The 15,518-nt window shown below is 40.0% G+C and overlaps 1 protein-coding gene across 1 annotated transcript in view; it reads right to left on the reverse strand.

Annotated features, from left to right (window-relative positions):
- The window catches only part of GRAMD3 (GRAM domain containing 3), a 43,505-nt gene extending 32,709 nt beyond the window's left edge, over nucleotides 1-10,796 (reverse strand). Inside the window, exon 1 of the mRNA XM_010561681.1 lies at nucleotides 10,672-10,796. Within this exon, the coding sequence (XP_010559983.1) occupies nucleotides 10,672-10,796 (125 nt within the window). The remainder of the gene's footprint in view (nucleotides 1-10,671) is intronic.
- Between the last annotated feature and the right edge of the window lie 4,722 nt (nucleotides 10,797-15,518).

Below are 15,518 nucleotides of genomic sequence, written 5' to 3' on the forward strand. Positions count from 1 at the left end.
AGCCGGAGCACGGGCCCGCGGCGGGAAGCCGCTAAAAACCGGTTCCGCCCGTCCGGGGGCTGGCTGCCGCCGCGGGCCGCGGCGGAAGGTGGGCCCCGGTTGCGGCCGCGAAGGGACTGAGGCGCTCCCCGCGTGGCCGATCCGCTACGCGCCTTGAGTTCCTCAGTCGGGACGTTGTGGCGTGAGACGCTGCCTCCCGCTGGCTCGAACAAAAGGCGTCCGTCATGTTTCATACGGGGGGACGGGAGATGCGGTTTCACACGCCCGCACGCGGTCTGAGGAGGGAAGGGGGCGAAAAGGCGGCCGGGCCGGGCGGCGTACGGCGCGGCCCGCGAGGCTGCCTGGCCAGGCCTGGGAGAGAGTTTGCAGGCCGGCAGTAACTCGTGGAAAACGGCTTTCCACAGGTTTCTGTCAGCACGCGCCCCCAGCGTCCCTCTGGAGCAGGCGGTAGTCCAAATGCCGATGCCGGCATCCAGACAGCTGTACTAACACCAACTGCTGCGGTGACTGGCTGATCCCTCCATCTGGGGCTGCCTCAGGTGGTTTTTTTGTTTCCTCTCTCTTCAGCAGCACCCCACGCTGGTTTGGCTGCGGAGGAAATGATCTCATGTGCAAAAACCAGAGCGAGCAGAGCCTTCCTGTGGCTTGGGCTGGGGGGGCTGTCAGGGAAGGTGCATGCCCTCAGAGAGGTTAAATGGCAGCTTTTGGCACCAGTCATCTGGCTGGGCAGACACAAGCTGTCAACATGCAGATGAAAAATGTTTTCGTTACCTGGTTAATATCCAAGTTGGGGTTCGCTTTGGTGAGCTAATATTTTCAGAAAGCAAAGACGGAGTCTGTGGCTATAATGATGCAATCTAACGAAGGCCAACCTTGGGATGAGAGTTCAATGTAACATCTCTACAAAAAGGTCTATTTTCATGGTTTAATGTGTTAGGATATATTGATAGAATTAATGACAGAATATATTTTCTTCCTAACTGCAGGACTGTTCACAAGAGGTAAGAGGAGAGTGGTCTCTGCTAGTGGGCATCAGGGTAGGAGATAGATATTAACTTACATTTCAGATTAAAAGATGTATGAAGCAAATCAATGACCTTCCAGTGATTGATTGGATTGACAGTATTGTTAGGATTGCCTGATACTTATGCTGTATTTTGAAGGTGCAAGAACTAAGTATTAGGTACTGTTGCAATTTATTCAGGAAATCAGTAAAAAGAAAGAGGTGTTAATGGTGAAAAAGCTCACGACTGCCACAGCTGCTTGGGCACACAGATCCTGTAGAAAATGTGCGATTGCTGTATGGTCTTAGCTAGACCAGGTGGGTTTAATTAGCTCCAGTCCAAGAAAATTTGAAGACTATCTGCCAAGCTGCATAAAAGGGAAGACAGTTAAAATGGCTCTATTTCTGGGAGACATTAACTAATGTTTATGTATTATTTAACATGAAAAACAAGGTGCATGTGGAAAAGAAATGAGATGTAATTTACAAGAAGGATTATTCAGACCTGTTAAGTCCTGCACCTGTGAGACTTTGATTGCTGACTTATGCTCCCCTGTGGAGCACCTGAGCAGGTTTGGCACTGCATTGCAGAGCCTCTCGCACCCCCTTATGCCAGACGCAACCTGTGGCTGTTTAGTGGCATCCCATTTATCCAAGCGATAACAGAATAGGCCCCAGTTCAGCTGTCTGGGCTGTGAGTAGAGCTGGAACTGAAAGAGCCAGGGAAGGCAGCATTGGCATCCTATGTCCATTTGGACCCAGGACCCTTTGCTGGAGTGCAGCAGCTTGTATGAGTTTTTGGGTTCCCTGGGAATTGTTCTCATATCAGCGTGCACTACCAAGGCAGGTACAGTATGTCTGGAATCAGTAGGAAAAGTGACTGCCTACCCTTCATCTCATTTTTGGAGGCCTTTCATTGCACTAGAAAGGTATCAGTTGCTATTTTAGTCCTAATTTTGAGGCTGAAGGCAGACTTGCGGTTGAATAACTCTTGCGTAGCTCTACCCACTCCAGCAGAACAATGCTGGTTTACAGTAGGTGAGAATCTGACTTTTAGATATTTGAACAAGTAAAATCAGCTGCCTTTTCAGTGCTTAGATTTTCAGTCTTTGGCAGATTTAGCTACAGGAGATAAATGCTACCACAGACTGTTTTGTTCACTCATCTCCAGAGGTTTCTGCCTCTACCACAGTGGTGCACAAACTGGAAAAGAGCTGCTTGGTTTCTGGAGCTCGGTCTCTGTTTTAGTGTCATCTGGCTCCATTTTCAAGGTATGCAAAGCTCTGTTTTAATTAGTCAAGGTGTTTACTGTAGAAGAAGCTTACATTCAAATAAATTGATGCCAGCAGCCTAGACAGTAAAAATGAATCCTTACTAAATACTTTATTCCATATCATGATATCTTCACTTTTGTAAGAGACTTGGTTCTGGCAAATTGTCAATACATGCCTTCTTAGACAGTGGCAGTAATAAGCAATGACTATAGCTCATGGTTTTTTGAGAATTTGAAAAAGAAACTCTGTGGCCAAGCTTTGTCAAACTGTGGATGGTGCAGGAGCTCTAGATTGAAAGGACACACTCACGAGTGATAGAAGTCCTGAATGCCAGGATTCTCAGTAATATGTAGTGAGGAGTGCCCTATATAAAACGGTCAACTGTGCAGCTGTTCGTGTGGGTGGAATATACTTGAAAACCTTATGCTTTTATTTTGGTATGCTGTAGCAAGTCTTACATATGCAAAAAACCACAAAGGACCTTTTACTGTACAGTTATAATTGCTCATATATACAGGTACAGTAAAGCAAGTATGTGAAGACCAAACTGTCACCCACAGAGACCCATTGTTGTGTGAAAATCTGGACTGTGTTTTTGTCTAATTGGTCAAGTGCAGATTGCAGAGAGAAAGAGAAATTAGTGTACTATAAAATTACTGATCACTGTTTAATACCTGCAGTACTGGTGATGCCATGTAGGCAAAAATTGACATGTTCCTGCTCTGAAGAGACTACATTAAGCCTCAGAGAGGGTTGAGGGTTTTCAATAATCAGGTTTCGATATCAATGTTATGTATAACACAGCAAAAGATGAAAAACTAGAGATGAAAGAATAGGAAGAACTTTCATGGTAAAAAAAGACTTAAGATATATGAAATCACAGAAAAGCAGAATGGGGAGAGACTCACTGAGTCATCAAGTTCATTCCCTATCCCAAAGCAAGGCCTGCTATTCCTGGGTCATCCCTGACAAGACACTTGTCTAAGTTGTTCCTAAACGTCAGTAATGTATCCAGGCAATCAATTCCAGTGTTTGCTGTCATCCACGGGAAGTCCTCCCTAATCTCTAGAGTGATCCTGAATCCTTCTTGCTGAAATTTAAAGCCATTGCTTCTTAATGTATTCAATATGAAGAACATGAAAAACTGTCTCCCATTTTCCCCCATTTTCTTCTTCTTTTTAGCCTCAGATAAAAGGTATAAATTGCATTTTCTGCACTTCTTTTTTTCCTATGAACTCTCTCTAATAGGTTCAGATCTTTTCTGAAGTGCAGTGCCCCAAGCTGGACACCAGAAGCCTTACAAAGGCTGAATGGAGGCAAGATTAAAAGATTACTTCATCTGTACTATATACACTACCACTGTTTATATTTCATAGTAAATTGTTTATGTGTTTCACAGCAGAGTGAGGCTGGCTCAAGTTTAATTGTTGAACCACTGTGACCTGGTGAACCTTTTACAAAGGACAACTGAGATGTTGTTCTCCTCTAGTACATTAGCAGCTGATTGTTAGATTTGACTAAGTATGACCTTCTGCATATCCTTTTTGAATTTCACTCTGGTCTTCTTTTCAGACTGCTTCTTTAATTTATCAGAATAATTATGAATCCTAGCTTGAATGACATGAGAAAAAGAAGAGTAAAGGAGCCCAGTGAGACACACTGGAAAGGTCAGTGTAAAAAGCAGTAGGACTGCTACCCATGCCTAGAGATTCTTGGATAGGATATTGCCAATGAATGATAAAAAAAAAAAAGACAATCTAGCTGGAAATACAAAGGATTAGGGATTGTCTTAATCAACAGTATTTGTGTGTCTTGGGGTTTTATTTCAGTACAGTCATCAAGGCTGTTCATAAAGTATTTCTCAGCTTATATGGCAAGTATCAGCATGACTGAATGTGAGGAAACTTCCCTGGGAAGGAACAAAGTAGAAAATTAGTACAATGATTTCTGGCATTCTGTATACTATGAACACACTTCTCCTCAGTAGACAATTCTTCTGTGCTTCTTTGCAGGTGTGAAAAGGTACAAAGAGATACAGCCTTAACAGTTTGTGAATACAGGTACTTTTGGATTATAGGTCATTATATGTCTTGTCTTCAGTTTTCTGTATGATATTCTGCACTGGTAGGATTCTGTGAAAGCAACTCAAATGCCTTGGAAGCCATTAAGTGATGAGAGACCTGCTAAATAAGTCCTTATAGTACTCTGTTGAAACATGATAGGAAGGCAGTCTTATGTTAGATACCATAGAAAAAGGAGCTGTGATAGTATGAGACACAAGCTATAGACATTTGGAAAGATGTTGAAACTCAGAAGTGTTGATTTCTAGAATATATGCAAGTCAGCCACAAACCAGAGTGAAATGGCTTACAGCTTGGGAGGTACAGACTAGGAAAGACAAAAAGTGTACTGTAAGAGTGGTGCAGCATTGGAAGAAGTTGCCCAGAGAACTTGTAGACTCTGTCTGTGGACGTTACAAGACCCAGCTAGACAAAGCCATACCTGATCCGATCTCGTGTTGGTGATACTCCTGCCTCAAGGAGGAATGTTCAGAAACATCTGCAAGTCACTCAGCATACTTGAAGTATGCCCAAAATAAATGGAGTAAACCAAGGTTGTAAATAGTCTCTAAAAGATGACTAGGGCCGGAACACGGTGGGTGGTGCAATTTTGTAAGGAGTGAAAAGCAGTTTTGGCCAATTGATCCTCATTCCTTGCCTGGATTAAGAGTTTAGTAACTTATTTGTTTTTAAAAGTGTGAGATTGCTTTATAGAGACCTATATCAGGTGATTGGTTTCTTCTGAGCAGTTTGCTAGAAGTCATATCTGCCTATCTGTTCTTGGTTTTTGTTTAAAGGAGCCTAGATTACTGTATTGGTTGAACTCCCCTTTGGACGGGGAAGTGCATAGGGCATATGAAGTAAGCTGGGCTGAGAGCTAGTTAGAGCGTTTCTCACCACAAATGGTGAGGCACGCTGAGGCTGTTCCTTGTGGCTGAATACTGAAGCAATTGGATGAAGTAAGTAGACTACACTATAATTATGTACTGTAGCACCCAGCAGGAAAAAGGAGAGAAATTCTCACATAAAACTTCTGGGGTGTTAGTAATGTGGTGTCAGCCACACTCCTAGTGAATGTGTAACACATTGTACATGTACTCCATCAGCACATTTACTGCCATTTTGATACCAATGACCTTCACACAACTTACTGTGTAGAGTCACAGAGGACAAGCTGCATACTGTGAGTCTTAGTGATGTATCTTACACTGATCAAAAGAACAGTACAGGAAGGAGGGTTAATGGCAAAACACAGTGGAGCTGGTGAAGTAAAGGAACATTCATCTTTCTCCAAATTGTTCATGGCGACTTGCTTATATTCTGAAAAAAAGCAAACTTGTGACATGTAATAGTTCAGTTCTGCTACCAATGAGATGGCACTCAGCCAGTTGGCACTTCGCTGAAAAACACAGATCAGTGTCTCCTCTTGGTTCATGAGAAAAAAAGCAGTCATGGCACATTTCCCAAGCAATATATTGCCCTGGATGCCTCATGGATTGCATTGTTAGAATGCTGTGATGCCTAGATCTTGTAATTTATAATGAAAGTACCAAATCCCATGGCAGTGAAATCCTTTTTTCTCCATTTATAACCGTCATTTAATATATTGGCCAGCTAGGCAGGAAAAGATAAATACAAATATTGCTTGTTCTACTGTGGTGGATCAGCCTTGCTTGATTTGTCATCCTCTGCTTATAAATATCCAAAGGAAATCCTGGGTGACATCCAAGTGTGACATCTCTGTATACAGCTAACATGGACAAAAATTTCAATCCAGGTGCAACAGTATGTTTAAGACATTAAACAGATTATGTGCGCCTAATGAATAATGTGCATGCTGGTATGTAGTTATTGAATCTGTGTATCATAAAGGAATGCACATGGATACCTCTTTGAGCCAGATATGCATACATGCGTGCAAACATTCACGGTATATCTAAATATGGTGATCATTTTGCTGAGAGGAACCTTTAGTCATCTGGCAGTCTCTGAAGAGCAGCAGCATGGTATGTTAAGTATGTAAGAAAGTGAAAGTTAGCACAGCTTCTTTGAGGATAAATTGATTATTCCACAAGAAAAAATAGCACCCAGACTTTCCAGGAGCTTCGGAAAGGATTGTTCTTAGCCCGGGGAGAGGGAGATTAAAGTGAGGGACACAAGATAATGTGAAAGAATGAATTGTGCTATCAGTTCTCTCACAGTCTTTACATCAGATGGGGTTGTGAATAATAAGCTATTCTACTGAGCCAGATAGATTTACTGTTTTGTCTCGTGAGAACTAGGAGCTATATTACTCTGGAGAAAAAAAACCGCAAACATAAATATGTCTTGCATAGCAAGGCCACATAGGGTGAATGCCAAATCCCAGGTGCATTGAGCAGTAAAGTGGTTGCCAGTGTTTCAGGTGCTCATAATTGAGCTATAAAGACAACGCACCTTTTAGAAGATGGTAGGTATGTGCTTATCTCTTTAACATGACTGCTTGGATTAGTCTGAACTAAGTCTCAGCCTTACAGCAGTGCGTTGGATGTTTCTGAGGGGTATAATTCCAACGCAGAAGTAGATTTCCTTAGAAAAGTTCACATTCCCATCCAAAAATCTTCAGAGAGAAAACCTGAATGTATGGATCCTTTTTTGTGTCCAAACAAAAACCCAAATGCCGCAAAACAATCTTTTTGTTACAAGTTGTTAACACAGTTTTTCTGTTACTCTGCTATATGCAAAAGATAAGTAAATATTAATGCCAGTTCACAGATTGAAAACGCAAGTATTGTGTTTCCCCATGGCAGGGGTGTTGGAACTAGACAGTCTTTAAGGTTGCTTTGAACCCAAACCATTCTATGATTCTGTTTTAATTGATGTACACATTGCAATGCACCAAATGAACTGCCAAGCCAGGATTAGAGTCAAGGATCCTTTTGGCTCCCATTTCCATGGCTTTGCCTTTAGAAAACATACCTCTCCATGTTGTAATTTTTTCTGATTTTTTTTTACTTATTTATAATTTTTACCTAATATCAAAATTGCTGACAAATGCTGAATCTTCACTTTTTTTTTTTTTTTTTAACATAAGCATTTGGTATACAACCTGCATGTGATTATTGCTAGGGTTGATGCTAACATACATAGCAGTATGACATTCACAGAGCTGGTGGTCAGTAGTCCTGATATAAATTGCTTAAAAATCTTATTCTCTTGTACTCAATATATTTTTTCAGGGTCATTCTGAAGATTGGACAAAATCACAAGGCTTCAGATTTTTCTAAAGTTGAAGAGATCTGGATGCAGGGCATTGACTCACATTATAGGGATGGGCTCTAAAGGTATGATGGAGATCCCTATTGTTTTTGCAAATATTTTGACCTGGACTGCTGCAAAATGTTTTGTTCTAAAGTCAGAACAACTCTATACATTGATGCTGATAAAATGCTGCATACACATGTGGCCAATACTTTTATCAATACAAATCTCTGATCTATTATGCATGGCTGACAGCTCAGCTATAGCTCCAGAGTCTTAATTTGCTTCTGAAATCAGTTTTGCTCTGTGTCAGGAATAACATGCTGCCATGGTGATAAACTGTGAGCTCCCCTGTCTGAAATGTTAATAACCCCGTGGATTCTGGCGAATTTGTGCCCATCCACATGGTGCCAATTACAGTGAGGTGAAAACAGATGTATATAAAAACTTAGGCATATATTCAGTTTTTGTCATCAGGCATGAATAATCAGGTTGAACAAGAACAATCATTAATATAGTAAATTTTCTCTGTGGATGCATCTTCATATATTGGAAATATGCTCTAAGTAAATAAGACTGTATTGAAAATAGTACCTAAAAATGCAGAGCCTGTATTTCTTTTTCCCACAAGCATTTTCCCGGATTTTTCATGTGACTCAGTCTGGATAAGTGTGTCATGACTATGACAAACACATGAAAAGCAAGTTTGGTGAGAGCTCAGTCCAGCTACTAGCTTATTGTGTACAATCATGCATTATTCTTATTAGATTATCTAGTATTTGCAGCCTGCTATTCCATCTTTGCTATTGATAGAAGTGTAGTTTCACAGCAGGGCTTTATGATCATATTACCCTCCTTACTGAAACAGCAGTTGAGTAAACTGAATTTCTAGAAGGCCTGCCTCTGCCACTTGCTACTTGGCAGGCAGGTTGATTATTGAGAAATCTGAGTCAAAGGACTCTGTTATTTGTAAGGGCTGATCGTGTTCCTATCAGAGCATATATGGTAGCTTTTTGTGTACTGGTTATCTGGTGGTAAATAAAAAAGGAGGTAAATCTGTCTGCTCAGTGTTCTGGGCTGGACAGAGAAGAGGGAGAACTTTTATTGCCCGAATTAGAAGTGGTTAAACATCACCTACTTGTGTTGAACCCTCCATACGCCACTGTATGTACTCATGTCTCATGCCTAATCAGAAAATGAGATCAAGAGAGGCATACAAAAACACATGTGGATTTTTAAAAAAAAACGGGCTCTAAGTGATTAGTTCTAGGTAAGATCCTTTGAGAGCTCTAATTAAAACTTAAAATTCCTGATTCCTTACTCTCTTTTCAAACTGTTGGACATTATCTCTTTGACATTCGAGTTGGAAGAAGGGACGTTATGCAGATATAATATTAAAAAGCCCTAATAACATTTCAAAAGAGGAAAAATGAGGCCAGCAGACTTATTTATACTTGTGACCCAATTAATGATATGACCTGTCACCCCATATAGAGAATTTGTGCACAGCTACAAAGAAACATAATTCAGCCACACAAAGACTAGTTAGAAGTGCTCCTTCCAAATCACTCTTCAGGGTGGCTGGGCACTGAGCAGATATTAAGGACAGCGCTTGGTAAAGAATTTTCAAGTTGGTTAAGAACCAATAAATGTCTAAAGCTACTTTGAATAGCTTTTTAAAGCTATTTTATTCATAATGGGTTGACATAAATACTATGGATGTTTACTTGTCTCTTTCCTGCAGTAGATGGGGAAGGATAAGTGGTAAGTGCCAGTAACCCTCTGACACTGCCTTCCCTCCTTCATCTGTGCTGTCTAAAATGTGCATGATTTGTCCAGAACTCTTCATTGAGATGAATTCTACCTCAGTGTGAGTCTGCACTCCAACAAGTCTACCCTTCAAAGTAAGAAAACAGATTTCCCCTTAAAAATTGTTTGCAGTTGTTCTATCAGCAAACACTTTAGTAGTATTCATTCATGCAAGCGTTCAACTTCTGTGAGTACTCCGTGTGATTATGGTAGCTTTTCTCCTGAAACTTGATTTAATAATCATTGTAAAGTTTCATATAGGCCAAAACACACATGAAAATATTTTCTTAAATTCCCTGTTCTAATAAAGCCTACATTTGTTTTGGACAGAGATCCACTCAAATACTATAGAAAGTATTGAATATGTCCTGGTTTTGGCTGGGATAGAGTTAATTTTCTTTCTAGTAGCTGGTACAGTGTTATGTTTTGGATTCAGTATGAGAATAATGTTGATAACACACTGATGTTTTCAGTTGTTGCTAACTAGTGTTTATATTAAGTCAAGGATTCTTCAGCTTCTGATGGCCAGCCAGCAAGAAGGCTGGAGGGGCACAAGAAGTTGGGAGGAGACACAGTCAGGGCAGCTGACCCAGACTGGCCAAAGAAATATTCCATACCATGCGATGTCATGCTCAGTGTATAAACTGGGGGGAGTTGGCCTGGGGGGGATTGCTGCTCGGGAACTAACTGGGCATCGGTCGGCAAGTGGTGAGCAATTGCGTTGTGCATCACTTGTTTTGTATATTCCAATCCTTTTATTATTATTGTAATTTTATTATTGTTATTATGACTATTAGCTTATTCCTTTCTGTTCTATTAAACTGTTCTGATATCAATCCACAAGTTTTACCTTCTTCCTTCTGATTTTCTCCCCCATCCCACTGGGTGGAGGGGGGGAAGTGAGTGAGCGGCTGCGTGGTGCTTAGTTGCTGGCTGGGGTTAAACCATGACAGCATGACCTCACAGAGGTAATTTTAAGACTTGAGTTTAGTAGTGTACAGTGCTATATACATTAAAAGCCCTACTTCAGTATAATAGATAAGGAAAGAGAGAACGCCCTCCTGTCCGCTGTTACAAATTTCTCCTTGCAGTAGCGCTCCCCTTCCCAGTGCAATCAGTAACACGAGTGAAATTATCAGCTCTGCATGCATTGCCTTCTCATATTAAGCTTCCCCATCAGGGTATTTTCACTGGTATATTTGTCCCAGTGACCTCCTGTGTTGCTGCCGTGTCCCCCCCCCCGGCATCAAGTACATACAGAACACTCAAACATATCAGGATTTACCTTATAAATACTGATCCGAAACAATCTGTAGGGCTGACTGGGGTGTCATTACTTGACTTTCGGAAGCTGTTCTGACTTTCAGAATGAAAAACGGAGTCCTCCAAGGAATTCCCTTTTCTCATCATTTTAATGGAGCCAACTGCAGAGTTAGGTAAGTTCAATTCTAGAGCGATCCTATGAAACGCACGGCTTTTCAGTGCTATAGGAAGTGCAGTCTTGGTATGACTCCAGCTCAGGCTAGTTTTTAAAATCAGTTAATGAGTAACATATTGATGTGACATCATAGGGGGCGTGTTCTTTTTTATTGGCAGCACTTCATAGGTTTACTTGGAAACAAAAGTCATCAAATCTAGGTGCAGTGTGTCTTTGGAATGTCATTATTAATAGCAATAACTTGTTCTGATGAATTAAGAAAAAGAAAGAATGTAAAACAGAAACTCTATTTCAAATGATGTTTCATGGGCAGGTTTGTACCAAAACCTGTTATATGGTCTGTCATAAATTCTACTTTGTGAATTATCTACCTGTCTCTAATTACGCAAGTTTCAATAACATAATTGTATTGAATGTCTTTCAGAAGTGACTATATCCACCTGTTCTGACAAGTCAAAATTATTATATTGCACTTCTCCAGTGACAAATTAGTGCACATACGTGCATGTAGCTGCTATAAAGTCAAGTAATTTCAGTTCAGCTTCAATACAGATAATCTTCTAATTCTCAATGCACAAAACGCCAACTGAACAAAACCAGTTTGCCTAACCATTTTTTCCATAGGAATTGGCAAACATTAACTACAAACTTACACAGTTTTCTGTTTGTTGAAGATGACTATAATGATTAGGTTAGTCAAGGAAATGATAAGCAATGTTCCTTTAGATTGCAAGTCCTCTTATAGTACTGAATTAGCACACCAAGGTCGCCAGAAATTCTCTTAAACTTCATTTAGGGCCTGCATGGTAGTAAGGCTTTGTCCGTGAGACTGAACAAACGTGGAATGTACAGCTCTCTTTCTATTCTCAGCATCTATAAACAGATTGTGAAACAATACAAATGCATTTCGACTGTTCCCAGGTTTTATTCATAAGCTCAAAGACATCTAGTCAAAGGATGATGTCTTTCTCCATGTTTGTTGGTTTGTTTGGTTTTTTTTTGTCTCTGGTTTGTTTGCATGACTACATACCTGGTCTTTGCTTTTTTAAATACAAAATTTGTTTTGTGATCAGTATTAAGCAAACTGTAATGAAATCTATAAATGTCAGAACCAACAAGAGAAACAGTAACTATTAAAATACAGGATTAGCATAATAGCTAAGAAGCAAAAGTAAAGCCAAAACAGCAATTTCCTTGGAAGTGAAAATTCTGAATAAATGTGAGAAGTCTTGAAAGAAGAAAGGCAGAAAAGGAACAAAATTCACTCTCTTCATCATCTTAGGTATTCCCTATGAAAGGGAAAAATTGAACACTTGTACTTAGGAGCAGTATTTAAGCTGCTTGGAAATTGAGTTGGACTTCTTGTTTTTCCTGAATTAAATGTTCTGAATTAATGCCTCATTCAGTAGCTATGCTATACATCTTTGGTTTCCTGCTACCTAGGCCTCTTTGTTACTTTGATTCCACTTGATCATGTGTGATCACAGACTACAAACACAGGGCTGACTGGCTAGGCAAAGTCTCTGTACTTTATTCCTCCTCCATAAAACAAATGATATAACCTTCAACAAATGCAGTAAACAAAAGTTATTTTCCTCCTCTAGTCACAAGGAGAATTGGCCTTGACTCTGTTGTGTTGTTCACATCTATCCACTTTGGATGGGAAGTCTTTTTTCTTTTTGAAGAAACAAACATCCTTAAAACTGATTAGAAAACTTAAGTGATATAGTGAGCTCCTAAATCATTAATATGAAATATTTATCTTTGAAAATAATCTATTTGTACAGTACAATGTAATGAAAACCCTTCATTAAAATTCAGCATGGCAACTGTGTTCCTTCTGTGTGTTAAAGAGCATACAGAGAGAAGACAATTGAATTTTTCCCTGAATGGGTAATTGCAGGAACATTTTTAGTAAGGAGCAGTCATGACGTGATTTCCTTCCTTCAATTTTTCACATCTTTGCTGTTGTCCACAAAACAGTGAAGTTCTGTTACAGAGCACTGTGCCCCCCCAAACTACTGTATGCCATTGTATGCTACCACAGGGTAAGTCTGTGCTTTCCAGCCTGCAATTATATGACCACATCAATGTATGCCTGCATTGAAGGGCTCTATGTTTGCCCATGCTAGTCCTGTACTAACCAGGTCAGGTACTTAGCTGGTGAGTTTGAGCATTTGCTCTTGTAGCTACACAGCTGGTATTACTGAGCTAATTTAGGACTAGCTCAGGCATGACTACATAGAATCATAGAATCATTTAGGTTGGAAAAAACCTTTAAGATCATCAAGTGTAACTGTAAACCTAACACTGCCAAGCCCACCATATGAACTTTGTTGCAGTGACACTGGTGTTATGTATGGCCATGTGAAACAAAACAGGCGTGTGTGACAGTGCCGTGAGTCTCTTACTGCTGCTGCTTATTAAGGGGGCTTACCTTTCTTGAGTGTTGCATCAGTAACTGCCTGGATTGATGGAAAGAAGAGGAGCAGGCCTACAATATGCACTTCTGGCGGGAGCAGAAAGGTACAGTGGTGGTAGTTATGTCATCATATGACCAAGGGAAGGAGCTTTCCTCTCCTTATCAGACTCAGGCAAACTGAGTTTACTATTGATTTCTAGGGCCTCTGCACAACTGTGATCTTGAGATGTCTTGGAGATTGTTTTGGGGCTGGAAAAGGAGGATATGGTAGTTTGCAGTTAGAAGCCCAAAAGGGCTGATGTGATGGTGCCTGTATAAAAGGTAAGATTTGAATTCATGCTATTTTTATTGGAAGCTGTATGATCAACGTTGGGATTGCCCTATTTGGATGCAAGCGTATGCAAACCTTGTAGTTTATAATCACTGTGCAAATTTTTAAAGCAGTCAATCACTCCCTGTCTTTCTGATTCCTGGTATCCATAAAATTTTCCAGAGGAGGTTTAGATACCTACAGAAATTTCACCTATAGAGGCGTGTGGCAGATACTCTAGTTACTTTCCTTAGCTGCTTGCTTCACATCTCTTAGCAGTAGTTAACAGACATCAATATCTTTTCTCTTTCTGATGCAGTGGATCAGGTGTAGGGGAGAAGTTGATACTCCTGATGATATGGTTATCTGCTGTACACAGACTTCTCCCCAGAGCATTGTTCATGTTCTGAAGAAATTGGTAGCTCCGTGGCTTGTAAGCTTGAATACATTTTTTGACTCTGTCTCTTGCTGTCTCATATCATGAAAACAGGATTTCCCCTTTATTTCTTGTTTCTCTTCCTGCAATCTACCTCTGTTCAACTCCATATGCATATTTGGCCAAGTGTATCCTTATTTTTCTCAATTATCAAACTATGCCCTTTAATTCTGACCTTTGTCACTGACACTCTGTTATCGCTTACCTGCTAGACTGTATCTTGTGGAGCCTAGCTCTGTTGCAACTGTTTCTGATAGGCAGACAGAGGGGAAAAAAAATAGTTGGTGTCCTTGAACCTCATACAATTTTATTCTGTCTGCAGTGGCCATCACTGAAAGGTTAGAATTTGTCCTGAAAAATTTACAATTCTCTTTTCTTCTTTTATCTTCATGACTGCTGTGATTTTTTTTCCAAGTGAGTTACTCCAGGAAAAGAAATTGTAGTTTATTTTTGCTTTCTCAATCCCTGAAGTATTTTTTCTGAGGAAAGAGATACCGGGAAATATATTAGCAATAACAGTTGTGTTGCATCTATTTTAAGTCCTTGTGTCTTTACTAAAATGATCTCATGTTATCGGATAGGAAGAAAAAAGTGATGAATTTCTGAGTGAGAGCTTTCATTTATGCTAGAAAAGCCTTTGTGCCTTGTAATACATAACTGCTAAGAAACTGCATAAAGAGTACAAGCTGAAGTGATGATGAAGGGAGACGTTATTAAATAAAAAAGGTAAAGAGGTGCCTGGAAATATATTCTGAACAAAACATTCAATTGTATTACCCTAGAGTGAATCAAAATCAACAATAAATCAGCTGCCGTACTTGTAGCAGAATGTCATAGTGATCTGAGATGGTAGTGAATGTTTTTATGTACAGTCTTATAAGAGTTTACATCTTGGTTGGAGTACAGCCACAAAACCCTATAGATTTTATAATAAAGAGCAGGGGAATGGATGAGTGGGTGTTTCATCAGTTTGTCCTGAGTCTCAGAATTTACAGGCCTGTAAATTGGAATAAGACTGTGCATAATTGGTCTGTTATGATCCCTAGAATAACTGAGGGGGGGAGAGGGCGGGCAGGGCAACACTTAACTGGTAGCCTAAAGCACCGAGTTCTTGCTTTATGGGTTTGGCTTGCATAATTTTTGTTTTCTATGGTATATAAAGAAGCAGCTGCTCTGATTCAGAGCTGACATTGTCTTTCATGGTTAGGATTGCCTCCAGTTTTTTGTTTTTGTTTTGTTTTCTTTTCTTTTTTGCTGCCTGGACCAGGCCTGTGCAAAAAACTGGTATTTTTTTCTCCGAATTGTACATTTGAAAAGTTCACCTTTCCACAGATAATTCTGGAATGAAATATGCGTCAGATCTAATTCACTAAAAAATTGGTTTGGACATTTTTAGGTAAGTTTTATATCTGGTTTCCTATATTCTGTTCCTCTTTTTAATCTTAGATTTCTTGATTTTCTTCTTGAACTTGTGTTTGATATGTTCCACCATATGCTCAGTCTGCAACAGTGAGATACACTCAGTT

Source organism: Haliaeetus leucocephalus, unplaced genomic scaffold (assembly GCF_000737465.1).
Source record: "Haliaeetus leucocephalus isolate CR32 unplaced genomic scaffold, Haliaeetus_leucocephalus-4.0 Scaffold150, whole genome shotgun sequence".
In the NCBI taxonomy this organism is placed as follows: domain Eukaryota; kingdom Metazoa; phylum Chordata; class Aves; order Accipitriformes; family Accipitridae; genus Haliaeetus; species Haliaeetus leucocephalus.